The 12,449-nt window shown below is 55.7% G+C and overlaps 1 protein-coding gene across 2 annotated transcripts in view; it reads left to right on the top strand.

Moving 5' to 3' along the window:
- The window catches only part of GRK5 (G protein-coupled receptor kinase 5), a 174,120-nt gene that overhangs the window by 135,214 nt on the left and 26,457 nt on the right, over positions 1 to 12,449 (top strand). For both annotated transcript variants that reach the window (XR_005122381.2, XM_037495590.2), the window contains exon 4: positions 1,224 to 1,301. Coding sequence is in view for 1 of the 2 variants with exons in the window: in XM_037495590.2 (XP_037351487.2) it covers positions 1,224 to 1,301 (78 nt within the window). In the remaining variant the exon portion in view is untranslated. The remainder of the gene's footprint in view (positions 1 to 1,223; positions 1,302 to 12,449) is intronic.

The raw sequence follows: 12,449 nt of genomic DNA, 5'->3' as shown, positions 1-12,449 counted from the left end.
CGAATGTCATTTCCTCTGCCTCTTTTGAAAGAGCTATAGCTTTGGACCGGCGCTGACAGATCCTTGGGGGGTGGATTTTGAAATGGTTATAAACAATTTGCAGTTAGTTCCCTTGTCTGCGGGAGAAAAGCAAGCTTACCCAGGCGTCTGGTGTGCTCAGGCCTTTCATCCGCTTGGCGTGAGTGCCCGACGGGAGCGAAGGAGCCCTTCTCGGTCGAGGGAAATGACAAGGCCTGCCGTGGGAGGCCCACTTCTTCAGGGCTCTGGTCCCGCGGGCTCGCCAGCCAGCTGGAGTCCTAGATTCCTCGGTGTTGTTGAGAAAGAACTTCAGACTTGGAGGCTCGAGTCCCTGTCCTGCCACCTGCCCCTGGGTGACCCTGGGCCACTAGCTGGTCTCTGCTGCACCTCCTGCTCTTCATCTGGGGGTGAAGGGGATGATGCTGGCCCCTGCCCCCCATATCACTACCTGGGGTTCTCTTGAAATTCCAATAAAATCACCTGACCAACTCTGTTCACTTTGTAAGCCAAAAAGACGCAAAAGGTAAGACAAGGCATGTTTTTCCTTGCAACATGTGATCGTCATCATCGTGGTGATAATGATGGCAGCTGTCGGGAGTTTATTATGTGCCCAGCTCTGGGCCAAGCCTTCATCACATCCATCTGCAGCTCACTCTTCACGTGGGTGCTCCTTCCCTCTGCGCTTTCCAGGGAGGCTAAGGTCTCACAGCTTGCCAGCCCTGAGCACCCCAGGGTAGCCCCTCTGGTCTCCAGTTTGGTGGGGCCCTTTTCTTAGCTGCTTGCCAGTGTCTTACCTGGCTGGGCCTGCAAGGGCCCCTGCAGCATTTCCCCCTTTTTTTGTTTTCAGCAGCTCTCAACCCCAGCTGCTGGGATGCCTGACCCTCGCTGCGTCTCAACCCCAGCTGCTGGGATGCCTGACCCTCGCTGCGTCAGGGGTGGGGCGGGGGCAACACCAGCTTTGCTCCCTGCAGCTGTCGTGCAGGGCTGGAGAGGGGAGCTCTATGTGAGCACAAGTCCCTGGAGGGGGCCAAGTCGGCTGGGCTCAACATCCAGTCTCCTTGACCAGGGCTTCTCCCTTCTCCGGACCTCAGTTTCCCCCCCACAGAAGGCAGGGATTGGTCAGCTGACCTCCAGGTGTCTCGCAGGTTCTGTAACTATAGGAAGCGTATGAGTAAATCTATTATTGTTCTTTTCTTCTACTTTAGGCAGAATATGAAGTTACTCCAGATGAAAAGCTGGGAGAGAAAGGGAAGGAAATTATGACCAAGTACCTCACCCCAAAGGTAAGAGGCAACCACATCCCCAGCAGGAGAAATGGGAGGCGTGTCCAGGAACTTGCGCTCCAGATCTGTCCGGGCCACGCAGGGAGCTGTCAGGTGTTTGGCTGGCGACTGCCCTTGGCCTCGAGGTCCAGAATCCCCTCCCCCAGGTAGAACCCAAGCCTGGCGGGGCCAAGGCTGCTGGGCCCAGGGGAGGCCTGCTTCTTGGGGCCCCTTCTTCTCTGGGGCACCATTGCCTGCACCCACATGTTGGTGGCAGTACAGGGGAAGCCAGCCAAGGCGGGGCCTGTACTGCCCGCAGGAAAGGGCTTCGCAGGGTCAGCGCTGAGAAGTGGGGGGTTGGGGTGCTCAGGAGGGACAGGGCGGCTGAAGCTGCGGCAGCAGAGGCAGAGCACATGTGACAATGCCAGTGCTTTGTTGTGCGCTTCAGGGTGTCGAAGCAGCATATCCAGTGGCTGGCAGCGGGCAGGTTGGGTCAGCTGGCCACCCTTACAAGCTCGGGATACCCTGGGCACAGACACCCCAAGCACAGAGGAGGCGCCACTCTGAGGGGTGTGAGTACTGGAAGAATAACAGCTCTGGCTGAGTGTCTGCAGTGTGCCAGACACCTCCTTGGGCTCAGAGCCCTGTAGATGGGGTGTCGGGGCGCAGAGGCCACGAGCTGAGACCAGCAAGCGCAGAGAATCAGCCACCCCTGGGGGAGGCCTCAGCTCTCCATCCTCACCCCCTCCATGCCCACCCACTATGCTCTCCCTGAGTCATGGCAGCTAACGTGCATTGAGGACCCACAGTGTGCGCACCCATTCCATTGGTCCTTCTGTCTGTGTGATGTGATTCTGTCGGCTCCATCTTACAGATAAGGACAAGGTGGTCTCTTGCTGCCCCAAGTCACATGACTGGGGTCAGGGCCCAGGTCGGGGTGACCCCAGAACTCTTGGTCCTCCCTGGGGTGCACTGCTTCCTACCCTGCCCCCCTGTCTCTGCTTCTCTGCCAGCCTGGCTGTGGTCTGCAGCTCTCAGCTTACCCAAGGGCTTCCCTCCCCCTTTATTGGCCCACCTCACCCAGAAGCCTCTGCTAGCAGACCCCCACCTAGCCCTCCAGATCTCCCTGCCCCACTCAGCGCTGTTCCACCTCCTGGAGGGAGGAGACCAGACGCCCAGTCGGCTCAGACGGGTTTACAAGTGCCTCAGAGCCTGCCAACATTTTTCCCTTAAGTGCTCCTCAATTTTTAAACCACACCATATGTTATGGCCCCAGGGCCTGGGGGAGGTGGTCAAAGCCTCGGTCAGTTTTGTGCTACCCTCCCAGCCCTTCCCACTGCCCCTCCCGCAGGAGCCTGACTGGCTTCCAGGCTGCAGCTGCCCCAGAGCCCAGGGACAGGGGTCAGGGGCCCAACCTTGGGCCTGAAGCCTTCAAACAACCCTCAGAGCCATTGTCCCCAAACCCAGAGTCCCGGCTGGAGCCCCCTCCCCAAGATGCAGCCCGTGTGTCTTAGCACCAAGCAGCTATTTCTAGAGGAAAGGCTGTGGAACCCAGGTCACTCGAGAGCCCTGTGACAATCACCTCTGTGGTTGGTCCAGTTGGGCCCCACTGCAAGCTGTCTCTCCCCCTTGCAAAGATTCACCAGCACGTAGCATCTTCAGGGCTCTGAGAAGGCCTGCAATACAGAAACCAGTTCAGCAGCTAACAAAGCATCTCCCAAGCTTATAATCCAAACTTCTCATCCTGCTAAGCATGCCTTGGGCCTCCTCCTGCTCCCCCGCCCCAACCCCGCTGCTCCCCCCACAGGCGCCTACTTCTCTGGCACTGTCACTTCCCAGCCATCTCACCGTCCACACTCCGTGGACACGTGGGGCCAGATCACTCCACACTCCATGCCTCGCCTAGGCTCTTCCTGCCACAGCGCTGCCCCCTGCTCCTGTCTAACCCCCTGTGTCTTTGCTCAGCCTGAACACCCCTCCACACAGCCTCGCTGCCCCTCCAGCCACAGGCCTGCTCCTGCCCGGGGGTCTCTGGGTGTGCTCCTCCGTCATTGTGCGTCTTCAGGCCCATGCCAGGGTCCTGAGGACCCCGCCTTGCAGAGGGGCCCCTGCAGGGGCGGTGCCAAGCCTCAGTGAGTCGATTCAGCTGAGGAACCGAGCACAGGGACACAGAGTGTGGTCCGGAGAAGCCGTCCTCAGACCTGCCGGCCAGTGGGAGGCTTCTGGGAGGCTGATGCTGCGGAGTCAAATCTTAGCAGGAGGAGGAGGGGGCAGGGACAAGGAAAGGGCAGGAGATGGGCCCCGGGTGGGCGCGGGTGGAGCAGCGGCCTTTGTCCGTGTCAGGAGATGAGCGAGGTTGGCGCGCTGCGAGGATGTGTTGGTAGCACCTGCCGGTGCGGGTTGGGGCTGCCGATCATCCTGCAGTGCACATGTGGCCCCGCAGCGAGGAGTGATCTGGCCCCACGTGTCCATGGTGAGAACCTTGGTGTCAGAGGAGAAGGTGGGCAGCGGGGGACTTCTGGGAGGCAGGGGCTGCAAACTGTTGGGGAGTTTTATACAGGACCCCCTCGGGCTATGATGCCGTCAGCAGTTTAGGATGATCCTGACCATATGGGGTGGGGAGGGGGCCTGGAGCACGTGGCCCTCCAGGAGCTGCTGCAGGTGTCTTGGGTGATAGTGACCCCAGCCCAGAGAGCACCCTTGAGAATGGGATCAGGGCCTTGGGGAACACCAGGATCTCTGGGGCGATGACCAGGCAGGCGGTGAAGGAACATGGGCAGGAGGAGCCCCGAGTGACTCCCTGCTTGTCCCCTTGAGTTTCTTGAGCACCAGAAAAGACACGAGGTGAGGGCAGGTCACTGCAGGATGCGGCAGGACTTGGCAGGGTGAGCAGCTCCCAGCAGAGGGGTGGTGTCTGCTCCCGGGACCCAGCCCTGCGCGGAGCTGCGCGTGCTCACCCATGCATTGGGGTGAAGGAGACAGCGAGGGGGCACTAGGAAGCTTCACTCCTGCTGCTCTTCCTGGGGAGTCCACACTTGGCTGATTGTGTCCGCCAGTGTTCATCCTGTGTGCCTGCTGGGGGTCTGGCTGGAAGGTGCCTGTGCCAAGTCCTCGCTCCCCAGGGATGATGCCTTTGGAACCTTGACTCAGAGGCTTCCATCTCAAGAGCCGTGCCCACCCCTTGGGTGTTGCCTCAAACCCTGCTTCAGTGGTGCATTCACAGCTTGCTCTGGGTGCCCAGGACAGGCCTCCAGCCACAGTGACTTGGGCTGGACAGCAATGCTGGAGACCAAAGGGAAGTGAAGCTGGCACAAGGCAAGCCAGAACCAGTGGACTCGGGGTCAAAGCCAGACGTGGCCCCTTGCAGCTGCGTGCTCTTGGGACAACCTCTCGGTGCCTCTGCCTGCTCAGCTGCCAGGTGGGCAGGGAGGCGTGAGGGTCTGAAATACTAGCAGGTCCAGAGCCCAGGTCCAGAGCTGGGGCAGATGAGACACTGGTCACGGCGACTGACATCTGTGCTTTCAGCATCAGGCGAGTGAGGAAACCGCTCAGTGCCAGCTGTGGAGGGATGTGAAGCCAAGGAGGGGTCGAGAGGGGCCCTGGCAGGCCTCCGAGGGCTGACCAGAGAGGCTGCACTCATTGAAAGGCCATCATTAGTAAGGGGAGTCGTGCCACAATAAACAAACCCCAAATCTCAGGCCTTCACACAGTACATCTCCCTCTTTCTCCTGCACAAGCTTATTGGGTCTCCAGTTCTCCTGGGTGAAGACTAAGGGTCCCGGCTGCTTTCGCGGCTCCGCCATCTGCAAGGGGTCGTCTTGTGGTCATGGCCAAAGGGGAAGAGAGGTGTGCAGGGGCCAGTGAGCTTTATGATCTGGTTCAGCTCCACTGGCCAGCAAGGGGGCTTCAAGGACGTATGCGGAATATCGGTTCCTCCTGTGTCTTCACCCCAACCCCAGGTTTGTCTGGAGACAAACTCGTCTCCAGCACAACAGCTATGCGCATGCGTGGCAGCTCAGAGACGCTGCCCAGGCCCCAGGCCCTGTGGAGATGTGGGCTGCTTGCCTCCCAGGTGTCTGCAGGTCAAAAGGGATTTGGAGGGAGATGCGTGTTCAGAGGGCGGGGTTGGTCTGAACCGGGGTGGACCAGGACGGACGTCAATATGATAATAAGCAAGAGAAGGAGATCATGAAAACCATGTTACATATTGTCTGTCACGTAGAGTTCATTGTTTAAATACTAGCTGCATGGAGATAAAATTCATGCGCCATGTAATTTACCTTTCTAAAGTGTTCAGTGCAGAAGATTTTAAAGTATTCACAGAGCTGTGCAACTGCCACTGCTCTGATTGAGATATTTTATCTCCTCAATAGAAACAAAGCCCAGACCCTTCAGCCCTCGCCTCCTCTACCCCCAGTGCCCCCAACCACTAATCTACTCTCTGTCTCTATGAATTTGCCTATTTTATATAAATGGAATCATATAATAATGCAGATTTGACTTTCACTTAGCCTGTTTTCAGGGTTCAACCATGTTGTAGGTAGCCTGTGTCATTACTTCACTCTTTTTTATGGCTGAATAATATTCCATTGTGTGGGTAAACCCTACTTTATCTTCTCAACAATTAATGGGCCCTTGGGTTTCTACTTTGGGGTGGTTATGAGTAATCCTTCCGTGAACATCTATGTGCAAGTTTTCGTGTGAATATGTTTTTGCTACTCTGCAGTATGTACTTACTTGGGAGTGGAGTTGCTGGGTCCTCTGGTCCCTCAATGTTTAACCTTTTGAGGAGCTACCAGACTGTGCGAAGTGGCTGCACCATTTTCCATTTCCACTAGCAGTGTAGGAGGGTTCCAGTTTCTTTATAGCTTCACCATCACTTGGCATTTTCTGTCTTTTGTGTTTTATTCATCCTAGTGGGTGTGAAGTGGGATCTCATTGTGGTTTTGATTTGCATTTCCCTAATGACTAATGGTGTTGAGCATTTTTTCATGTGCTTATTGGCCATTTGTGTATCTTTTTTGGAGAAGTGTCTATTCAAATCCTTTGTCCATTTTTAAAATGAGTTGTTTATCTTCTTCATGTGGGACCCTAAGAGTGCTTTGTATGTTCTGGATACAAGTCTTATCAGACGCGTGATGAACAAATGCTTTCTCCTGTTCCGTGGGCTGTCTTTCGTTTTCTTAATGGTGCCCTTTAAAGCACAAAGGTTTTTAGTTTTGGTGGAATTCAGATTCATTTTTGTGGCTTGTTTTAAAAAGACTTGTTTTCACTTTGTCACATCTGTCCTTGTAAGAAGGCCTAGTTTGGGGGAGGGAACAGGGTCCGTATGGAGACCAAGCCAGCAGATCACAGCACGCAGTAGGTCTACGAGTGTCCCTTCTTTCTCCCAGGTCCAGGCTCGTCCTTGACTAATGTGCCTGCCCCTTTCCTGGCTGACAGGACAATAGTCTCTGTGTCTGGCACTGCAGTGGCATCTTGCGGATCTGCTCTTGGTGCTTCCCGGCCAAGATGGGTGTTCATGTACCTATTTTACAGATTGGGTGACTAAGGTTTGGGAAGGGAAGAGGCTGGCTTAGCATAGTGGGGGCAGGGCTTACATGCTATCCCCCAGTATCCTGCCTGGGAGCTTGGCCTGTAGGACATTGTGCTGTGGTTCATCTTCAGTAGGCCCCATAAGCAGCCACACCAGGCCTCCATCTTTGAACTGCCACAGCGCAGCCCCTCAGGCTGGCATGTGGCACCCAGCACCAGTATGGGTTTGCTGGAGTATCAGCGGGCCCCAGGGGAAGCTCAGGCCTGGGCATCCTGCTGAAAGCGCCTGTGTGGGTTTTTTCTTAGACCATCACATAGACAGGTGGCTTGGGGCAGACTTTGGATGGAACCAGCAAGGTGAACCGGTGAGGCATTGACTGTGGAATGACAGGTACGATTCAGGGCCGGCAGCTCTTGGAGGCATTTCTTGCTGGACGTCCACTGGCAGGATATTGTTCCCTGGCCTCTTTGTTTCTATAAACAATGATAGGGTAAGGCAGGGAAGTTTGTGCTTGTTAAGGGGGAAATTACCCATCAGCCCAAGTTTCTGCACAAAAGAAAATCTATTCCTAGTGCTTGTTTGGCTCTCCGGAAAACATCCACCTTTCAAAAAGTAAGGAGCTTGAATGAAAGGAAATAATAATGATTCCAAGTTCTTCTTTCTCTGGCCCTGGCTCATGGGGGCCTTCCCCGCCCTGCCGGCCCTCTGAAGCCTGAGCCCAAGAGGACCAGCTTCTCAGCGGGGACAGCTCTTTGGCCTCCGGGGCTGTCGGTGGTTCCAGCCCTGTCCTCAGGAGCACATGGACCCTCGTTCTCTCACTGTCCAGTTGGGCATCCCTGGACCCTCAGTTTCCCTGAGTACGAATCTCCCCAAAATGACTGAATTAGCTCAAAGCCATCAATTGGTCCCAACACACCCTCCCAGTGTTTGCTGAATCAGCTCTTGGGGTGATTTATGTAATGTGTTACTTTAAACCAACTCATCTTTTCACTGAAATGAGTTTTGAAAGGAGACTTTGCATCCAGAACAGGCCTAGGAAACCAGTATTGATTTGTCACAGCAAAGAGAACTGGAGAAAACAGGCCCTGAGTTCTGGCAGGCTCTCTGCTGCCTGCCCCGGCTCTGCGCCTGAAGCTCCCTTCTCTTTGTTTGGAAGGGAGATTAGCAAGTATTAGGGGCAGTGAGCAGGGCAGCCCTGCACCGTGGTTTTCTCTTGGCTGTGGGAAGCCTGAAGGAGAATTGAAAAGGGATTAATGTTTTCACAGAATGATTCTGTGTCACTCAATTGTGTTCTTAAACCCCCTGAGACCGCCGTATGTATCATGTTTGGGACATGCTGGGTTAGGCCGTGTGGAAACACTGGCATCTTATGGGAAGAGACTGGCGTAGAGCCAAGAGCCTTGGGCTCGGAGTGGGCTCCTGCCCGAATCTCCCTTCCTGGGCTCTGCAGCCAACCTAACCGTCCAGCCAACCCTCGGTCTCCAGGGTAACCCAGGGTTCAGAATCTGGGTGACTTGGGCAAATCCCTCCCTTCCAAGTGCTGGCCCCATCCTCCCTGGGGTTTGGGCTCCCAGCTACTGGCCCTGGATCTGACTTTCACGTCTACTAAGATTTTCCTGTCTCTCGGCACCTGAAACAGCATGTCCGTCCTGTTGTCTATAACCTGGTGAGCTCAGAGGCTCCCTTCCCCTGACCCCCTCCAGAGCGAGGTCTGGCTGGGTGGCTGGCAGGGCTGGAGGCCAACTGGGCCATACACCTTTCCTGCCCTAGCACTGCAAAAAACAAAAAAACTAGAGGGTGGAAGAGGACGGAAAAGAACATTTGAGAAAGGAACCTCCTGGAGTTTCCTCAAGAAACCGAGGGTGAGGGAAGGAGGTTACATTTTGGGGAGCAGCAGAGAAGGATTCAGACACAACTGTGCTCACTGGCTGTCCCAGGGGAAGGCAGGAGGAAGCGGCTTTAATTGAGCAACTACTGCACGCCTGGAACTTCATGCTGCATGTTTCACTCAGCCTTTGTAACAGCTCTCTGAATGATGAGAGGGAGGCTAAAGAAGTGAAGTGATTGCCCAGGAACACTGAGCTGGGGCCAGAGTGGGGAACTGAGCCCACACCTGTCCGAACCCCAAAGCCTGTCTCTTCCCCCTTCACCTCCAAGTCAGATGCCTCCTCTCCCTGGACCTCAGCCTCCGGCCTGGTCACCTGGAATAATGATAAAGTCCACAGACCCAGAAACGGCATGCTTTGTGTGCCAAGCACTGTTCTGAGGGCTTTAAATAACTCACTTTATTCCCATATCTGCCCCCTGGATTATGAGATAAGGACACAGAGAGGCTAAGTAACTCACCCAGGGTCACACAGCTGGGGTGAGGGAAGCTGAGTCTCTTGACTACAGTCCTGCTCTCCTAACCTGCCTCCCTGTCCCTTCTCAATGGAGGGGTTTTATTTTTATTATTTTTTTAAAGATTTATTTATGCATACAAGAACTGGGGTACAGGCCAGAGGTACAGGGGGTGAGAGGATCCACCAGAGACAGAGTGGGGAACAGAACAGGCAGATCTGCTGAAATACACTGCTGAGGGGAGCAGCGGGGAGACAGGAGAGGTCTGCTGCGCCATGTGGGTTGCTCCCTGGCTGGCCTGGGGATCGAACTCGTGCTGCAGAGGCTGCAGATAGCTTCACAGTGCTGTGCTTAACCCCTTGCACCACCAGGAAGGCCCAATGGAGGGGTTTTAATGAGGACCCAGGGAGGTTCTTGGAGGACAAGACCCGCGAGGGCTCCTGGATTAGCTCCCAGCAGCTGCATTGTGCCCCATGGGGGGCCCTGATGCTCAAGTCTCCCTCTGAACTGGGTCCTGGATCTCCAGAAATCCCGTGTGTGTGATGAGGACCCGAGACTCCCTCCTCAGGGACCATCCCTCTCGTCCCCCCAAGCAGAAGGACACAGCTGGGGTGAGCTGTGACACTCAGGAGGATTTCAGGGACCACCCCAGCCCCTTGCAAACAGCTCCAGCTCCAGACTTCCAGGAGACAGAGACACAGGATCTGCTGAGGCTGACCCAACCCTGTTTGGCCTCCCTGCGTCCCCAGGCCCTGACTTTGAGGACACTTAGGTTCCGCACAACCCAATTTTTAAACCACAGAGCAAAGCCAAATTCCTCATGTCCAGGATGAGGCAACTGAGACTCAAAGGGGGGGCTGGACCCTGGGGGGTCGCACAGCTTGGAAAAGGAGGCTGGAACATTACTCTTTGGTCTTTCCACAACTCTGGGCGCAGCGGAGATAAGGCCCCGAGGCTCGCTGCCTGACTCGTTTTCCTCCTCCCACCGCGGTGACCTGCAGCTGGGCCTGTGTTCCTCTGAGGCGCTCGTTCTTCGGGCTGGTACATGTCCAAATGCCGGGCCAGAGCATAGCGGAGAGGCCGCTGGCCCCTCTGTGAAGCATCCCTGCTTGCCGAACAGAGACGCCCTTGCAGGGCCAGTGCTGAGTCATCCACCCTCACGAGCCCTTGCTGAGGGAGGCCGTTAGCTGGTGGGGGTGGGGGAGGCCGGAGAAGGCAGGGCTGGTTCAGCACCCTCAGCACCTGTGTGCTTTGTGCCTTTATCGGGTCCTGGTCGTGCCAGTCTGGGTGGTGGCCACTGTGGTTTCCTGCTCACCCCGGCCCCTGGGCCTGCGTGTCGCCTTCCATCTTCAGCTGTTGAGTGAAAACTAGGGGACTGAAAATAGGGAGCCAGGCAGATGCTCGTCTGTGATGGATGCCAATGAATGTTACACTTAAAATGGAAGTTCTTAGGCCATGTGTGTTTTATCATAATGAAAGAAAAAGAACAACAAAATCGAGTAACCTGAGGTATACGACCCTAGTCAATCCAGTTCTGGAGCTTGTGCTCTTTCTCCTCTGTGTTGTCTTCCTGAAAGTTAACCCAAGATGAAAGCCCCCCCAGTCGCCTTCCCTGGGGCTTTCCAGTGAGAGCCTGGAGGCCAGCGGGCCGACCGCTGAAGGGTCTATGGGCTGGCTGGTCCTTCCTGGCCCCTGGACCTGCATGTTGACTCCCACTCTGCATTTTTCTCCTGTTGAAGTCTCCCTGTGCAGCCTTTTTCACTGCTGTATAATTGTCCTGCAATGCGCCCTTATTTTTTTCCCTCCCCCAACCCTTCCTGGAAAACAAATTCTTTTTGACTGTACCCAGACTTCTTTTTGGCGCCTCCTGATGCTCCTGAGGCTGATGTCCAGCTCTGCCTCCTCACAGCAGGCCCAAGCGCACTGTCCAGATCCCTCGACCTTTCTCGTGACCTTCTAGGTCAGAACATTAGATGTTCCTTTCATGCTGGGGAGCCAGCTCTGCTCTGACCCCATGTTTGTATACTATTTCCTGCCCAGAATGCCTCTTTCTAGAGTGGCTGGAGACAGACATAAGCCACAGGCTTATTGAGGACAGCACCCACACCCCCAGGCCCCCAGCTCGGCCCTGGTGCTCCCTGGGGTGCCTGTGCTCACCCAGGCACTATGGCTTGACAGGCCCGGCCGCCTGGGCCTGATACAAAGACATGACATCATGGCGGGGAGAGAGGAATATTCGGTTGATCCCCCTGGATCTTAGAAAATCCCTGCCTTCTTCACTCCCGGGCCCCATGGAGTGAAATCTTCACTGGAGAAAAATCTTCCAAGGTGAAAGTCTTTCCAATCTGTTCTCCGGTGGAAGCTGTGGGAGGGCAGGAGGTGTCTGGAAGATGGGGTGTTGGCTTGCCGTGTCCTCGCCTCTCACGCACAGGGAGTGAGGGTCACAGCTCTCCTGTGCCAGCCCCTGAGGACCAGCGCCACTGCAAGTGGCAGCGCTGACCCAGAGCCAGTGGGCTGGACCCAAACCCCCGGCCCCAGGAGCCAGCCTGTGGCCCCTGTAAACACCGAGTCACCTCCCTTCACACGCGAGGCCACAGCGATGACCCCGTTATCAAATGGACAGAGCCCGGCTGACAACCTCACTCCACATCCAGGCGCTTTTTGTTCTGTTAATTACCCGTTTTTGCTTTTGACGTAAAGCGTCAAGGTCTAGGTCAGGGTCACTTGTGTATTTTCCTTTCTTTCTCATTAAAGTTGTCCAGCTCCTGGCCCCCTGGCTAAATTCCGGCAGTGTTTAAAAATGTCCTTTTTTGCTTCCTGACCCCCCCCCCCCACCACCAAAATCCTCCTTCCTCATTTCTGTGAAGCCTCTCGAACAGCAAAGGAAATATGGGCCTAGATGCTTTCAGCCCCAATCTGCTTTTTCCTCTTGGGGAGGCTTGAGGCTTTTTTCTCAAGGGCTGTGTTTCTCCACGATGCTGACCCTGGGAGCGTGACACCTGGGGGCTGAGAATGGCCAAGTCAGCGGGGTCACAGCCCCTTCCCAGGGAGGTTTTGCTCGGAGGACATCCTGACCTCCGTGGTCCCTCGCTCAGCTGCTGACTCTGTGAGCCGGCTGTCTGCGTGGGGCCCTCCAAGGCTCTCCTGCCACCTTCAACTTGTCCAGAAAGGTGTCGGTTTCACCATAGGGATAAAATGGGATCTTTTGGGGTGCCGGGTCTCAGGAGGCTTCCCAGTGTGCACATGCCAGGAGTCGAAGGCGGGGTCCCCCTGGCCTCTTGCTGAACCTCCTC

The sequence above is a fragment of the Talpa occidentalis genome, unplaced genomic scaffold (assembly GCF_014898055.3).
Source record: "Talpa occidentalis isolate TD23 unplaced genomic scaffold, MPIMG_talOcc4v2.1 talOcc4.8, whole genome shotgun sequence".
Lineage (NCBI taxonomy): Eukaryota > Metazoa > Chordata > Mammalia > Eulipotyphla > Talpidae > Talpa > Talpa occidentalis.
The sequence above is the reverse complement of the archived record's forward strand: the minus strand, read 5'-3'. Positions and strand labels throughout refer to the sequence as shown.